At 45.0% G+C, this 17311-nt stretch overlaps 2 protein-coding genes across 4 annotated transcripts in view; one reads left to right on the forward strand and one right to left on the reverse strand.

Moving 5' to 3' along the window:
• LOC119965166 (EF-hand calcium-binding domain-containing protein 9-like) overlaps positions 1 to 17311 on the reverse strand; it is a 583421-nt gene that overhangs the window by 275283 nt on the left and 290827 nt on the right. The gene's annotated exons all lie outside the window — the stretch shown is intronic.
• The window catches only part of sh3pxd2b (SH3 and PX domains 2B), a 338186-nt gene continuing 335464 nt past the window's right edge, over positions 14590 to 17311 (forward strand). The window contains exon 1 of one of the 2 annotated variants that reach the window (XM_038795540.1): positions 14590 to 14950. In XM_038795540.1, the coding sequence (XP_038651468.1) occupies positions 14879 to 14950 (72 nt within the window). In that variant the 5' untranslated portion in view covers positions 14590 to 14878. The remainder of the gene's footprint in view (positions 14951 to 17311) is intronic. The other variant, XM_038795541.1, reaches the window with a different exon arrangement.

Genomic DNA, 17311 nt, shown 5'->3' on the forward strand with positions numbered 1-17311 from the left:
CCGGAAGTGACAGCCATTACTTTTGACTAGCACTCAACTCTCTTGAAAAGCCAATGTCCAAGCTGGGTTTGAATAGTATCTCAAACTCTTGGTCAGGCTACAAGAAGAAAATAAACTCACCTGGTAAGTGTGAGTGTCTACGTAAAAGTATTTCTCTTTTTCCTAATCTGTGCATAATTGCAATAATTACTGCTCCTTTCGAGTTAATTTGTCCTAAGCTCCAATTTAGTACACAATCCTACACATATTTGCTTTCTTCTTTCATCCTAAAAATATTGAAAATACGACTTGTTTCACTTTGTCCATACTTAGCATATCCCCACAACCCCAAAACTTGAAACTCCCTACTATTCCTAGACTTTCTGGAATGTATAGCTTTTAATAGTTCAAACTTGTTATTATTTAAGTATTCAGTCTGCCTTCATGTTACTTTCGATTATCACATTGGACCTTCTTTCCTCTTTAACTCGTTGGTATCCTGCTCTTTTGGACTTTCAGCTAAGTTCTCCAAATTAAAAAATGTATATTTTCAAAGTTCCCTTCAGAAATTGGTGTTGCGAAATGATTTCCAAAAACGCTGTGGCTGCATAACTGGAAGACTGGCCTCTGAGTTACAAAAGTCGTGAGCATGGGCAATGACATGTACCCGGGCAATGACATGTACCTGGGCAATGACATGTACCTGGGGTATATGATAATGGTAATGGTAAATGGTAAAGAATCAACACATCTGAAAATTAGAACAAGGGCCTCTAAATGTTACCCTGGAGGAAAGTCTGGAAAAACAGGGTAATGGGAATGCCAGATTTTGTTCATGAGAGGAATGCATGTCTTTGATTTGATTTGATTTATTACTGTCACATTAGTATACAGTGAAAAGTATTGTTTCTTGCATGCTGTGCAGACAATGCATACCGTACATAGGGAAGGAAGGAGAAACTACAGAATGTAATGTTACAGTCATAGCTAGGGTGTAGAGAAAAGATCAACTTAATACGAGGTAGGTCCATTCAAAAGTCTGATGGCAGCAGGGAAGAAACTGTTCTTGAGTCGGTTGGTACATGACCTCAAACTTTTGTATCTTTTTCCTGACGGAAGAAGGTAGAAGAGAGTATGTCCCGGGTGCGTGGGGTCCATAATTATGGTGCCTTTCCGAGGCAGCAGGAATTGTAGACAGAGTCAACTGAAGGATAAAGGAAGTTTCACATTCAAGAATTAAATCGTTTGATAGCAGAGAGATTGGGGCAGAGCACGGAATGTACCAAAGGCATATCGGCCAGTCTCCCACCTTTCACCCTCTAATCTTCAGTTCATCCAGACCTATATCCTTACTTGTACCAAGTCGCATTCACCCATCACTTTGGTGGTCTCTGATCTACATGGGATCTTGGTTGACGTTGCCTTGTTTTAAATTCTCATGTGTTCAAATCTTTCTGTGACCTTGCCCTTCCCTCTGGAAACTCGTTCAGCCTTACGATCCCCTGAAATCTCTGTGCTCCTTTAATGCTGGCCTCTGATGCATCTCCAATTTTCACTACACCAACTGGTTATACTGCTCTTTCACCTGAGAAAGTGAGGATAATAAGCAAGGGAAACATAGAATTACATAGAATTTACAGTGCAGGAGGCCATTCAGCCCATCGAGTCTGCACCGGCTCTTGGAAAGAGCACCCTACCCAAGGTCAACAACTCCACCCTATCCCCATAACCCCACCCAACACTAAGGGCAATTTTACCTGCACACCTAACCTGCACATCTTTGGACTGTGGGAGGAAACCGGAGCACCCGGAGGAAACCCACGCACACACGGGGAGGATGTGCAGACTCCACACAGACAGTGACCCAAGCCGGAATTGAACCTGGGACCCTGGAGCTGTGAAGCAATTGTGCTATCCACAATGCTACCGTGCTGCCCACAAATCAATGGAGAATCTAGTTCAAATTGAGGATGAGAGATGATTTAAAACAGCAATGCAAGTTGTTCACAGGGCTCCCATTAGCAGTAATGAAGTAGCTGATGTATTAATTCAGAGAATAAGAGGCTTGTGGCAAAAGCAGAGATTTTAAAGGGAAAATTTAATATTTCACATATTTTGGGAAAAGCAAAGGTACTCAATTTCTTGATTACATTCACGATATATTTCTAAAGCAATATGTTCTAAAACCAATAACAGGTCAAGCCTGACTAGATTTATTAATGAACCAGATTTAGTTACCAGATTAAATTATTAAAACCCACCCGAGTTGTGAATGGTGAGAGGTAATTAAGCAGCTAGCCAGAGGAGGAGGCTCAATAAACATCTCCATCCTCAGTGATACCAGAGCACAATGTGTGTAAAAGGCAGGGGTGAAGCATTCACAATCACCTTCAGTCAGAATTGCTGAGAGGATGATCCATCTCCTCCACCATTATAGATGACAGCCTCTAACCGATTTGATTTACTCCACGTGATATGATGAACTGGCTGTGCATACTGGATATGTACAGCAAGGCTATGTAACCTGACAACATTTTGGCTGTATGCTAGTGCTCCAGTCCTAGTCCTGCCTCCAGCCAAGCTATTCCAGTACAGCTACAACTGACATCTACCTGACAAAGTGGAAAATTGCTGAAGTATGAGCTGCCCACAAAAATAGAATTCCATTAGCTCCTCTCTCTGTACCTGTTCATGACACTTTAATGATCAGTGTACCAGGACGATGACAACCACACCCCCCTCTTCCCCCCCCCCCCCCCCCCCCCCCCCCCGCCAATTGCCACTGCTTCTGGCTTTTCATAATTTAGAAAATGCTACACTTTTTACCTCCAAGGAGGATGACCTCATGTTTGCCGATATTTTTATCCATTCACTCAATCTACCAATATCTCTTTTGTAATCTTACACTTTGATTCAGAATATTTGCCCATTTTATCAAAGTCTGCTGATGACATAAATACGTTGGACGGGATTCTCTGTTCCTGAGACCAGCGGCGCAGGATTCGTAGAGTTCCACGACAGCAAAACTGGCGCCGCACCTGGACCAATTCAGCGACCGTGGAGGGGCTAGCACCGGCGCCACGTGGGACACAATCGATTCCAATGAGAAACGGTGCACAATTCACCGGGTCTCAATTGACACTCAGGAGGCTGACAAACTGCAGTTACATGTACACATTACACGCCCCACACACACTCATCCCAGCCAACAATATGGCACTGGTTGTGCTGGAGCACGCCCAGACAGCTCATGGGTCAGCTGGTGCCAGAGGACACCTAGAGGGGTGCCCTGGTGGGACACCCATAGGACCTGTCATCCTAAGCACAGAGTGGGCAGCCAGCGGCATGCGCAGCTGTATGACTGCCTTTCAGGCCATGCAATCGTGCTCCATGCCCATCCACCCCAACTCCACAACCCACCTCCTGGCCAACTCCCACTACTCCCCCCAGCCATGCAGGTGCCCCCCGACCAGTGGCACAACTGTCAGCAAATTATGGCGATGTTGGACACTTTCCGTACCTCCTCTCTCTACCTCAGCAGCCACGCCACCTATTTCACAATTTTTAAAAGCACAAGTGAACCGCGCCGTCGGGAATTCGCCCAAATGGAGGCGGAGCATCACGGCGGCCCAGGAGAATACCAGGTCATGCCCGTTAGTGATCTGCCAAGCGTTTACTGTACGTGCATTAGAACATAGAACATAGAACAGTACAGCACAGAACAGGCCCTTCGGCCCTCGATGTTGTGCCGAGCCATGATCACCCTACTCAAACCCACGTATCCACCCTATACCCGTAACCCAACAACCCCCCACTTAACCTTACTTTTTAGGACACTACGGGCAATTTAGCATGGCCAATCCACCTAACCCGCACATCTTTGGACTGTGGGAGGAAACCGAAGCACCCGGAGGAAACCCACGCACACACGGGGAGGACGTGCAGACTCCGCACAGACAGTGACCCAGCCGGGAATCGAACCTGGGACCCTGGAGCTGTGAAGCATTTATGCTAACCACCATGCTACCGTGCTGACCCCCTGCATCAATGCATTCTGGAATGCATTGATGCTGCTGTCGAGGCACCGGCGATTTGGCGTGAAATCAGTGTCCGCCATGATTTTGTCGTCAAAACTGATTCTCTGCCCAATCGCATTTCCCAATTCCGGGTCAACTGGGGGAGAATCCTGCCTGTGGCTTTTGTATCCCATCATCTAAGTTGTTAATGAATACTGTGAATATCTGAGGCCCCAACACAGATCTTGTGGACATCCTGATAATTAGAGTATCTGCTCATTATCCCTATTCTCTGCTTCCTGCCACGCAGCCAATTTCTGAGAAAGGATAATTATTGTCAGATTGCTGCTCCGCTCAAATTCCACTGACTCAATGCTGCTTCACATTTCTTCCAGGAACTTTGGAGCCTGGCGTTTCCAGTAATGTGGAGCACATCATCCCATGGAGAGGCTTGTTGAAGCAGTGTAGAGTCAGGGGAAGACAGGTCAATTTTACAGCAGCAGTTGTCTTTTGGTAAGTTTAAATGTTGGTGCGGCACAGTGACGCAGTGGTTAGCACTGCTGCCTCACAGTGCCGAGGATCCGGGTTTGAACTGGGCCCCAGATCACTGTCCCTGTGGACACATTCTCACCGTGTCTGCGTGAGTCTCACCCGCACAACCCAGTGTAGGTGGATTGGCCATGCTACATTGCCCCTTAATTGGAATTTTAAAAAAAGTTTAAATGTCCAGTTTTAATGTTAGTGAATGGATGAATGAGTAGGTGGAGGCGGTGATAGTTGTATCTAGGGGTATAGTCAGGTGGTTGGGTTGTAGTAAATGAGTGTAATCGTGTTGGGTTGGCGGGTAGTTGGCTTTGGTCAGGGAGGCGGTTGGGTTGGGGGGTAATAGAGTGGTCTGGGTAATGTTTGGGACATGTGGGTGGTCGGGTCTGGTCAGGGGGTACTCTAGGATGTAGCTGGGTCAGATCAGGTGGTAGTGGAACTGCTGGGTGGTGGTCAGGTAGTTAGTGGGGTTGGGTAGGGGAGTTCTCTGGGTCGTTGGGGGGGGGAAGTGTGAGTGACTAGAGAGTCAGTGAGGTGTGGTTGTGAAATAAAGCTGAGTGTGGTCAGTGTTATATTACTTTTTGCAATATCTTGTTACTCATTTGCTTACTGCCAGAATGGTCGTTTGCTTGATGTTCAGTAACACTCAAAGCCTTCAAATAAAGCAAATACTGTTTATTGAGTAACGATTATAAATTAACTATGAGTTTGTTCACTCTTCAATAAATATAATTACAGATTAGATTATAAGATTAAATATATATAGTGATGATTAACTACACCTGCGCACTAAGCTATCTCTCTCTAACTCTGTTCACTCATCACTCCTAACACCTAGAGGCGGGAACTCCCTCTGAGTTTACCTTCTATACATATATCTGGTGCTGCCATCTAGTGCTTATGGATGTTAACCCGTTACATTCAGATATACAGATCACTACAGTCAGCAAGATGTGAAAACTAGCTGTGTCGGACAATATTACCAAGGGGCGGGGAACTGGGGGAACAGATCGAAGACGGGACATGGGCTGATGCTCTGGAGAGGGTTAATTCTTCCTCCTCGTGTGCGCGGCTTAGCCTCATCCAATTCAAGGTGCTGCACCGGGCCCACATGACTGGGACGAGGATGAGTAGGTTCTTTGGGGGTGAAGACAGGTGTGTCAGGTGCTCGGGGAGTCCAGCGAACCATGCCCATATGTTCTGGGCATGCCCGGCACTGGAGGAGTTCTGGAAGGGGGTGGCGAGGACGGTGTCGAGGGTGGTGGGATCCAGGGTCAAGCCAGGATGGGGACTCGCGATTTTTGGGGTTGGGGTGGAGCCGGGAGTGCAGGAGGCGAAAGAGGCCGGTGTGCTGGCCTTTGCGTCCCTAGTAGCCCGGCGAAGGATCTTGCTACAATGGAAGGATGCGAGGCCCCCAAGCGTGGAGACCTGGATCAATGACATGGCGGGTTTCATTAAGCTCGAGAAGGTCAAATTCGCCCTGAGAGGGTCGGTACAAGGGTTCTTTAGGCGGTGGCAACCTTTTCTCGACTTTCTGGCTCAACGATAGGGTACAGGGACAGTAGCAGCAGCAACCCGGGGGGGAGGGGGGGGAAGGGGGAGGGAAAAGGGGAGGGAAAAGGGGGGGGGGGAGGGGGGCGGACAATGACTATGTTTGTTTATTTAATTTTAATTTATTTTTAAGTTCTTTTGTTGTTCATTGGGGTTGGGGGGTGGGGGGAAGGGATACATATGGTCTGGGGGTGTTACAGTTATTATGGGTTATTTTGTTGCATTTCATTGTTTGTCGTTATGTTTTATATTTTCTGTAAAAAATTCCAATAAAAATTATATTTAAAAAAAAATATTACCAAGGGGCAGCATGTAATTCAGAACTAGGAGGGCGACAAGGATTGGTTCTTGGACAACGCCAGAGGTAATGGTGCAGGAACAGGAAGTAAAGCCCTTGCCAGCGATTCTCTGGCTACAAGTAGACAGATAAAAATGGGTCAGGATGAGTGCAGTCCCAAACAGCTGGATGACAGAGGAGAGATGTCGGAGGAGATTGATGTGTTCAACCATGTCAAAGGCTGCAGACAGGTTGAGAAAAAAAAGGAGGGGAAGTTTACATTTGTCACAGTGACACAGGATGTAATCTGTGACTTTGGTAAGAGTCATTTCAGTCCTATGGCAGGGGTAGAAAGATGATTGGAGTGTTCCAATCATGGAGTTCTGAGAAAGGTGGGAACAAATTTGGGAGGCAGGAACACATTATTCGAAGGCTTTGAAGAGGAAAGGGAGATTAGAGACGGGGCAATAGTTTGCAAGGACAACAATGTCAAGAGTTGTGTTTAGGAGGGTTGATAATGGCAAATTGAAGGAGAGAAGAACAACCTCCAAAGAGAATCATTTACAATATGGGCTAACATGAGGGCCAGGAGCGGAAGCTGGGTGTTCAGCAGCTCTGTGGGAATAGGATAGAGGGAACAGGATGTGGGTCTCATGGACAAGATAGGCTGAGAGAGGGCAGGAGGAGAGAAACTAGAGAAAGATGCAAGGGCAGTGTGTGTGGGGGGTATTACGTTTTATCAATTTATTTTTTTTAAATGTTGATGTAAAGTATCAATGTACACAACTTTTTATTCAGCAATTTCTATTAGTTTTTTGTGCTCTTGCTGTTAACTCCGGTTTGATGGATTTTCGGTAAAGGATCGGCCCTTAGTTCAGAATGTAATAGAGTAAGATCCCTATGACCAGATTAAGGTGACGGTTTCCACCTTGTGATAATGTCCATTTTATTGCTTCCCTGGGTGCCATGCTGACTGATTCCATGTGACATGAAAGCAAGTTTCAACTAGAATGTAATCATACTGCAAACGACCTTTCTAACTATTAAAAGTAGCACTTCGAAAATCTTTCAACTGCTTGTTTACCACATTTGCTGGGGCTGGGACCGTCTGTGTTTTTTGTTTTCTGGCCGGGTAAGCGATGGGAGTAATGTGAGACTGAACACTGTCGCTGGAACGATCCCCATGCGGCCGATTTAACTGAACAAGCGCATGTTCCAATCCCTTCTGCCAACTGGAAATATCTCTGGCATCACTGTGCAACCCCCCCCCCCCCCCGGCTTTTAACCCTCCTCCCACATCTGACTCCTCCTTTTGCCACGACGTGCGGAAGGCCAACTGACTCCTTTCCCCGAGTCTCTCCGAATAAACTCGTCCTGACACAGAATTCGGGAACTAGAAGCACCTCATCTTCAGAGCCACCTCCTCGCTCTTGTCCACAACAGGATCAGTTCCTGCTGCTTGCAATTTCTTTGGTGTTCAATGCTGCTGATGAATCCCAAACGCTGAGTTTCATTCCACACTAAACATGGCCTGGATATTCCCAGCATTTTCTGTTTTCATCTCAAATCGCAAGCATTTGTAGCTCTTCCCTCTTATTTTATTTCTGGCATTTGTTTGATTGAGAATAACAATTGGCCAATACGGTGATGAGTCAAACTCAAAAGGTTTACCGATGCTTCTGAAATTATTCAACAACCTTTGACATATTTGGCATGATAAGGTCACATTTTAATAACAATAATCTTTATTTTCATCAAGCAGGTTTACATTAACACTGCAATGAAGTTACTGTGAAAATCCACTAGTCGCCTGTTCGGGTACACAGAGGGAGAATTCAGAATGTCCAATTCACCTGACAGCACCACTTTCGGGACTTGTGGGAGGAAACTAGCGCACCCAGAGGAAATCCATGCAGGGACAGAGAGAACGTACAGATTCCACACAGACAGTGACCCAAGCCAGGAATTGAACCTGGCACCTTGGCGCTGTGAAGCAACAGTGCTAACCACTATGCTATTCTGCTGCCCCAGTACAGTTTTATTGCATATCAACATTTAATCTGATATGAGTGGTCGAATAGTTCTGTTTTACAGCACACTGGGAATATGTTACTCATGTCACTTTCTAATAAATGGTCAAAAATAAGCAGCATCAAATGATAAGTGCTTGCCCATTGCGGTTTCTCAGCACATCGCCTTCGGTGTCAAGAAAATCGTAGTTATGGGGCAGACAGGATGTTACATCTCTGCCTGTGCATGATCAGACTCAACAACACCACTGCAAGCGGTCAGCAGGTGCCACTACTTAGGGCTGATGGCGACATCCCATCTCTTTACAAAGAGCTCAGCACGCACGTTGGAAAGGTAACCATTAGCATTGGCCAACGCACAAAGCAGACATGGAAAAACAACAAACTGCCCCTGGTGGACCATGATGCATACCGCAAGGCCTACATTCTCCACACATTGCTGTGTGGCAGCGAAGCCTGGGCAATGTACACCTACCAAGAAAAAAACTTCAGTAACTTGCATCACCGGTACCTACAACATCACATGGAAAGACAAAATCACCAGTGAAGAAGCCCTTTCCAAGCAAGCATGCTAGTACTAACCAAGCAATGAAGACTTTGCTGGCTTGGGCATGTGCGCACGATGGAAGATGGTGACATCCCCCAAGGATGTACTGAACATGGAGGTGGCCCTTACCACAAGATCAGCAGGGCATCCACTGCTGATTCAGTCTTGTTTCCAAAAGAGCAGAGGTAGATTTACAATGAAACATATCATGCTTAGACACATGGCCCCAACCAAATTGGTGGCCGGGGGGGGGGGGGGGGGGGGGGCAGTCAGTGCATTTAATCATAGGCTGATTACTCTGCTGAATGAAGAGCAAAATCAGACAATGATTGATGAGTCTGAAGAGCGGAAACACTGGCAATGAGTGGATAACTTGATGATCATGCGCAAGACCACAGAGAGAAGAATAGAATAACTACTAGAATAGAATAGGATAGAATCATTACAGTGCAGTTTGAGGCCATTCAGCCCATCAAGTCTGCACCAACCCTCTGAAAGAGAACCCTACCTAGGCCCACTCCCCCGCCCTATCCCCGTGACCCCACCTACCCTTTGGACACTAAGGGGCAATTTAGCATGGCCAATCCACCTAACCTGCATATCTATTGGACTGTGGGAGGAAACCGGAGTACCCAGAGGAAAACCAAGCAGACACGGGGGAATGTGCAAACTCCGCACAGACGGTCACTCAAGGCCGGAATTGAACACGGGTCCCTGGTGCTGTGAGGCAGCAGTGCTAACCACTGTGCCATCATGAGGTGAGGGAGTTTGCGAATCAAGACACAAGCAGGTTTACGCCAGGCGCTGGCACTAGCGGATCCAGGCTAGCAACAGGCGCGTGACAATGCCTCGAGACTGGGAGGGACGTGGTGGCCACAATGAGGGAGGCAGACTGCCTTGACTCCAGGCAAGTAAGGTGAGTGAGATAGTTCAAATGGGAGTGCGAGGGGTGGGGGGGGGGGGGGAATGACTGACGGGAGGAGAGTGTTTTAGGGGGTTGGGTTGCAGACTTCCAGCGAGGGAGTGTATGAGGGTTAAATTGCATTATGGAGGGAGGGAGAATGTGTGATGGGTGGGGTGGTCCACAGCAAGGGGGAGGCAGAAATGAAGGTGAGCGTGGGGCCCCACAAAATGTAAATCAGCCTCTGCAGAAGAGGCATGAAACCCTCAACATTAGTCATGACTAGTGGGAAACTCTATGGCGATCGATCAGTGAAAATGGTAAATCCAGTTGTGGACAGGAATGTGCCACCACGATGATGTGTGGTATTGTCATGAGAATGTCGCTTTAAGAAATGTTTGGCTGCTCATGTTACTGCAGTGATGTCAGAATGTGGGTGGAGCTGAGCTCTGGTTCTGCTTTTTAGTTTCACTTTGAGAAAAGCATGGGTGTGTCTGTCTTTTTGGTTTCGTTTTTCAGTGTGTTGCAGCTGAAATCAGACAAAGCAGCCGTACTGCTGTTCTCTCTGCCATGAAGGACTATCTCTTAAGCATTTGGTGAATTCAGAAGAATTATAAATGTTTTCAGTAGTGAATGTAAACTCTGATGTGCTTATGTTTAAAGGTTTGTTAAGTCTTCTGGGTGTAAAAGGATAGCATACAGATTACTTAGTGTTGTTTTCTTTGGGAGGTGTATTTGATTTACTGGTTGCTAAGATGTTCACTGTTTTAGACAGGTTAACTTGAGTTCATAGAATAAACATTGTTTTGTTTTAAAAAAATACTATTCCATTTCTGCTGTACCTCACCTGTAGAGTGGGCCGTGTGCTCCCCATACCACAATCTATTAAAAGTTGAACTCCATGATACACTTTGGGGTTCTCTAAACCCTGGTCCATAACAGTATCAGAAGCTCCATAAGTAGATGCCAGCCCTGCATTCAAGGCATCAGCAGAGATCATCCTGCACCTCTAGGAACAGACAACATAATGTGTGGTACTTGTGACAGACTTTGCCTTTCCAGAATCTGCCTGACCAGCTATCCAAAGAAATGCATCTGTTCTCACCAAAGTTCTGAAGCTGCATTGCCATCATCTCTCTCAGATGGAAGGATGGCAATCAGTAATTGTGCTTGTAGGTGACAGTCATTAATGATTTATTTACCACCTCTAAGATATGACCGCTCTGGATTTGAAGATTACTGTGTTTACAGATCCAAAACATGCTGCTGTGCATAATGTTTCAGCACAAATTACCTACATCTCTTTTTTTGTTACTTGCATTATTTTATGCCTCATACCTCTGCGAGTGTATCTGATCTATGTCAGGTTTTCAAACATCTTCCCAATAGAATGTGTTGCATTACAGTTTTACAGTATTGGTGTGCTGTAGAAATTAAGCGCACATTGACTAAAAATAGTTTATTTCAAGAAATATTTGGACACTTGCAATAAACATATTGATGTGTGCTTGACTTTGAATTCTAGCTCATCATGTCACTTGGAAAGCTTAATGACCTCAGAAAAATGGGGTTATGTTGCATTACCATTTTCACTTCACCACCAAACAGTGTGGTGTCCCCTACTATCATAATGAAGCAAGTCTCGTTTCTCCTATTTATGTTTTTGATTTAATTTTTCTATTTAATCTATACAGAATTAGGAGGAATTTCTTCAGCCAAAGGATGGTGAATCTGTGGAACATTTTGTCTCAGAAGGCTGTGGAGGCCAAATCACTGAGTGTCTTTAAGACAGAGATAGATAGGTTCCTGATTAATAAGAGGATCAGGGGTTATGGGGAGAAAGCAGGAGAATGGGAAAAATATCAGCCATGATTGAATAATGGAACAGACTTGATGGGCCGAGTGGCCTAATTCTGCTCCTATGCCTTATGGTCTTACACTTCAGTGTTCAATTTATCTTCAGGGTTTCAGAATTTAAATATAAAGCTCTGGAAGCTTTGGAAGGAGAATGGGTAGCCAACTGTATACGTGCCACATCACTAGATAAATATTAATGGTTCTAATCCTTTTTATTTAAATTATTTAATGGCCTCAACCTCTACCCTCATTACCCCCACCCCACCCCCTCCCTTTGCAACCTGTTACAGGTTTATAACTCTTCCAACAGTTTATCATTCACTGATCCTGTTGAATCTTATGCAACCCCATTCACTTAACACCACCATTGACGGACATGCCTTTACCTGCTTAAGTCCACTGCTCTGTAATTCCTAATATAAATGCTTCTGTTTCATTTCCTTGTCTCTCGAATACCAGGTTTTATAGGACCCTCCCTAAAACCCCTTGAACAAGCTTCTTGCCACCTTCCAATATCTGTTTATTGGGGTTGAAATTTTTTAATGATGCCTCTGTGAAGTGTTTATGTTTGTCTACATTAAAGGCACTGTATAATAATGTGTATTGCTGGTCCTACCTTTTACCCCTACCCCCAAAAACTCTTGAAAGTAACGACTTATGCTGCAGTATGGACACTTTTAATGTGCTTTTATACTGTTCTGTCTATTTGTTTCCCTCTTGCCTCTTACTTTTGAGGTAGCTGCTTGGTCATGAGAACTTTTCCATCTATTCCAGAGAGCAATTTCTGGATAAAGTGTAGGGATCAGCTCATTGAATCTTTGACCTATTTACATATCCATAACTTATAACAATAATCATAATCTTTATTGTCACAAGTGGCTTACATTAACACTGCAATGAAGTTACTGTGAAAAGCCCCTAGTCACCACATTCCGGCGCTGTTCGGGTACACGGAGGGAGAATTCAGAATGTCCAAATTAACGAACAGCATGTCTGGGCTAGTTTAGCACTGGCTTGTAAAGCAGAACAAGGCCAGCAGCACAGGTTCAATTCCCGTACCAGCCTCCCCGAACAGGCGTCGGAATGTGGCGACTAGGGGCTTTTCACAGTAACTTCATTTGAAGCCTGCTTGTGACAATAGCGATTTTCAGTTATGGGACATGTGGGAGGAAACCAGAGCACCGGAGGAAACCCACGCAGACACAGGGAGAATGTGCAGACTCCACGCAGTGACCCAAGCCGGGAATCGAACCTGGGACCCTGGGGCTGTGAAACAACAGTGATAACCATTGTGCTACTGTAGTCCCCGCAGTGGTTCTATGATGGCATTGGTTACCAGATTGTGAACATTTGTACTATGGTGTACAGCCAAAAGAGTCAGGCCCATGCCTGTTGTTAATTTGCTATAAAATAAAAACATCCATATGTTTCTAATGCTGCTGCTCTGGGAAAAGATAAAATGCCTGCACTGTTGTCAGAGATGCATACTTCCTGTGTGACCCTTGTTTTCGAGACCTTTGAAAGTCAGGTCCAGTCTTCATCTAATTTATACTGTTTTCATGCTACCAAATTAAAAAAAACAACCTTATCCAAATTATCTTTTTCAAATGTGATCCTTGAAGATGAGCACTACCAGCTTAGTCAAACATGGAAGAGGAGACGTCATGGTAGCGAATCCTATCCCTGACATTTACACATACTTGGAAACAGGGGTCATTGAATCAGCAGTCAAGGGTGACAACCCGAGTTGATTCACTGCAGTGCATCTTGGCAACTCTTTACTTAGCACAGATAACCTTGCGGCTGATAGTATTTTATCTTCTTTTAATCATGTTCTGTCATATGGAGTAATGAAATTGAGAGTTTGTTGCCTGTAATCATACAAGTTCAGAAGTCTGGCATTGCACTCAGGTTAAATTTTTATTGCAAGGTGGATGGAATATAAAAGCAGGGAAGGTTAGCTACAATGGTACAGCGCATGGATCAGACTGTATGTGAAATATGCACAGTTTTGGTCTCCTGATTTAAGGAGGAATATATTTGATTGGAGGCAGCTCTGAGAAAATTCATTAGGTTGATTCCTGGGAAGGAGATGTTGTCTTATGAGGGAAGGTTGGACCTATACTTATTTGGAGTTTCAAAGAACGAGAGTGATGTTATCAAAATGTGTCAGGTTGAGAGGCAGCTTCACAGGTTGATGCTAACAGGATGTTTCCCTCCTCTTGGGGGGAATCACGAACTAGGTTGTCAAGAGTTTCACAAGGGTTCTCACATTTAGCATGTAAATGAGGAGGAATCTCTTCTCTCAGAGTCGTTAGCCTTTAAAATTATTTTCCGCAATGTGATGTGAGGAAGGCAGGGCAGAGCAGGCAGGGAAGTGAAGTTAAGGCCAGAATCAGATCTACCGTGATCTTAACTGAATGGTGGAGTAGGCTTGATGGGCCAAATGGCCTACTCCTGTTCCTTTTTCTTGAGTTCTCATATAGTGCGGAGGACAGCCACCAGTGCTAACTTCATAATCATATGTTGTGAATCCCAGTAACACATTAAGTATTCTGACTCTTGTGAAGGGTGGCGGGGTTGAAGCACCCCTTAACTCTAAGGATCCCAACATCACTGCGAATGATGACTGCTTTATATTGCATCTGGCGCCACTCACGTCTCATCGCACGCAATAAACTCACCAAATGCTGTTAAAGGAAAAAAGGTCCTCTCGACCTGAATCCCAGCAAAAAAAACCTGCTTTGGTACAAAAGCGATATGCCGATGATATAAAATATAAACAGAAATAATTCAGTCAGGCGAAAGTGAGGGAGAAACAGAGTGCGGGTCAATGACCTTTTAGTTCCGATGTAAGCTGATTAAAGTGAGCCGCGAGATGGCAACGGGGCCCCTTTAATGAATAAAATGGGCTGGTCTCTGTGGCGTGAAGAAGTTGGGCGGATTTCTAGCTGCCTTTTTTTAAAGTCTCCCTCCCGCCCCGCCATTCTCTGGAAAAGCTTATAGTCGGACGAAGTGGAAACAAAACAGTGAGGAAGGCTGATGGCTGCAGAGAAGTGCAGGAGGATCGGGAGGCAGTGAGTGAGGCGGATGAGGAATCGCCGAGCCTGCAGGCGGCCGCGGATCTGATCCCCCCACCCAGCCCCACACAGCCAGCCTCCGGATCGGGCCGGGATCATGCCTCGGTCATCTATTGTGGACGTGAGGGTGCAGGACGTGCAGAAGAGACGGATCCCCAATAAGCATTATGTACGTGAGGCTGCTGCACTATTTTAACAAGAATGAACTGTCTCGGGTTGCTTTTCCTTCACCAGCCAGGAGAACACAAGTGTTTGACTCGGGGAAACATCTCGCACAGTTCTGGGGAATGGCAACTAGTGTTGGGCAATAGATTTAAGATTTAACTTGGGAGAGTTTAAAATATCATGGTGCTGAGTGGCGGTTCAGTGCAATGTATTATTGCACTGGGGCCGATTCAGATTCCACTTTTAATTCCAAAGGGATTTTGTAATTACTGTGATGGTTTGATTAGCTTTCCCTCCCAGCTCCGAGCTCTATGCTTAACGTGTGTGTGTGTGTGTGGGAGACACACAATGGAAATAGATCTCTGCCGGAGAGGGTTTTACAAAGGCACCCCATTTTTAAAAGTGTAGATTTCAGGAACTCCAGATGTAACCACGGATGGATGAGGGGGCGGCTTGTAGTAACAAATAAATCCTTTCAGACATGAAATGTTTCCTTTCAGCCTTGTTGGACCAACATGGGGAGGAAATGTGCCACTTGGCAGTTTTTTTTCCACGGCTGCTGTTTATTAATAGCGAACTGAGATCGTTTAAAAATATTATTAAAATATTATTGCCAGCCATCTGCCCGAGTATCTATGGTGTCAGTGTCGGAACTGGTAATCAAAGTAAAACTTTACTAATTGCATTTGTTAAAGATTTAAAAGTCACATCAGCTTTTCATTCGTCGTACAATTGACTTTAAAAAAAAACTAAAATTAGTTCAGGAGAATGAAGCTTTGAAAAATATATTGAGACACGTGTGGGTATTTCACCTTGATGTCGAAAATTGTCCCTTCAGATGAGTCGCACGTGGGAATGAATCACCTTTAAGTGCACACTGTAAAATATGTACTTAAAAGCGCCCCCCTGACTTGCTCTTTAATCTTTTTTGTGCTGACGGCAGCGGTTTGTGATAGGCAATCATTTCACCAACAACAGTCAGTATGTTTCAGGTAATTCGCTCCTCTTCAATGGAGCCTGGCTGGTGAGAGTCAGTAGGTTCTGTGCTATGCAGGCTGGACGGATCCTGTCCTCATTTGAACAGCTCGCCCCCCCCCCCCCCCCCCCCCCCCGGCCGCCGCCGCCGCCGCATTTCCAGATTACTGGAGTCAATTGTTCGCTTCAGGCGATGTTTAGTACAGGCTAACAATTAGACCTGGGTTGCGTTCTCAGTATCACATCAAGTGCATTTATTCACTGAACCACTGGAATAGGAGGATACATATTTCACAACACACTTTTTATAGCAGTGGGATTTTTATTTTTTTTGAACAGGAAGATTTATTTGTAGGGTTCTTAGGGAAACACCAAATGATATATGGGTAAGATAGTTGTATGCTATGTTATTTTCTTCAGAAGATGGTCACGACAGGCTTCTCATAGTTAACAGATGAAACATTTTGTTTTATCCAGTAATTGCAAAAGCCTCAAGTGAGAGTGTCACCCTGATTTTCTTATTAAATAAAATACTTACTGAGGGCTCCAGGTGAGTATTTTCTCTACTTCTTAGCAGCAAAACTTCCAGATTTTTTTGATCAAGCTCACCAGCAAAAACTTGGCAGGCATTCGTAAAGCCATTGCTGTAGGGAAGTTCATTTTATTGGGAAGTTGGGAAACTGACAGTGCTGTGATGAGTTGCTGGGTGGGAATGAATGATTGACTATGTGAATAAATAGCTTATGGTTCTTAAAACATTGGAAGGTTTCCCTCATTTGAAGATATTTGGATAATTTTATCCAATGTTGCTGGATTGATAATTGGATGAAATTTATCCAGTGTTGCTGTATATCAAATTGGGCAATGTTAGTTGAACTGATCAAGTTAAAACTACTTTTTATATTGGGTAAACTGGGACACTGACCCACACAGCTCGTACATGAGTAGTTGTTTAGCTGCATGCAAACCTTGGGTAAACCTGTGGGGTTAATTAAAGCAAGTGGAACGATCCAAAAAATTAGTAAGTGGAGGACCTAAGGCATTTGTTTGAGGGAGGAATTTGTAGTTTTCACCATCATTGTATTGTCTCAACTGCTTTAGTGCAGCACAGGCATCAAAATTGTGACCTTCCTTTCTTGTGTGGCCTAGCTGCCAGGTGTAATCTGCTTTTCCGCTGGTAGTGGATTGATGACTATGGGCCTGATTCTCAGGCCTCCTTGTGGTCTCGCTCAAGAAAACTGAGGCAGTGAATAGTGGGAATAGACCAAAAATGCGAACCAGGCGCCAAACAGTTTGCGATGCAACTGGCCCACCCCTATAGGCAAAGTCAGGATCTCGCTGTAGCGTGACGAGAAACAAATTCTCACCACTTAAGCCCTCTTTCCGTACA

The sequence above is a fragment of the Scyliorhinus canicula genome, chromosome 4, assembly GCF_902713615.1.
Source record: "Scyliorhinus canicula chromosome 4, sScyCan1.1, whole genome shotgun sequence".
NCBI classification, from domain to species: Eukaryota; Metazoa; Chordata; class Chondrichthyes; order Carcharhiniformes; family Scyliorhinidae; genus Scyliorhinus; species Scyliorhinus canicula.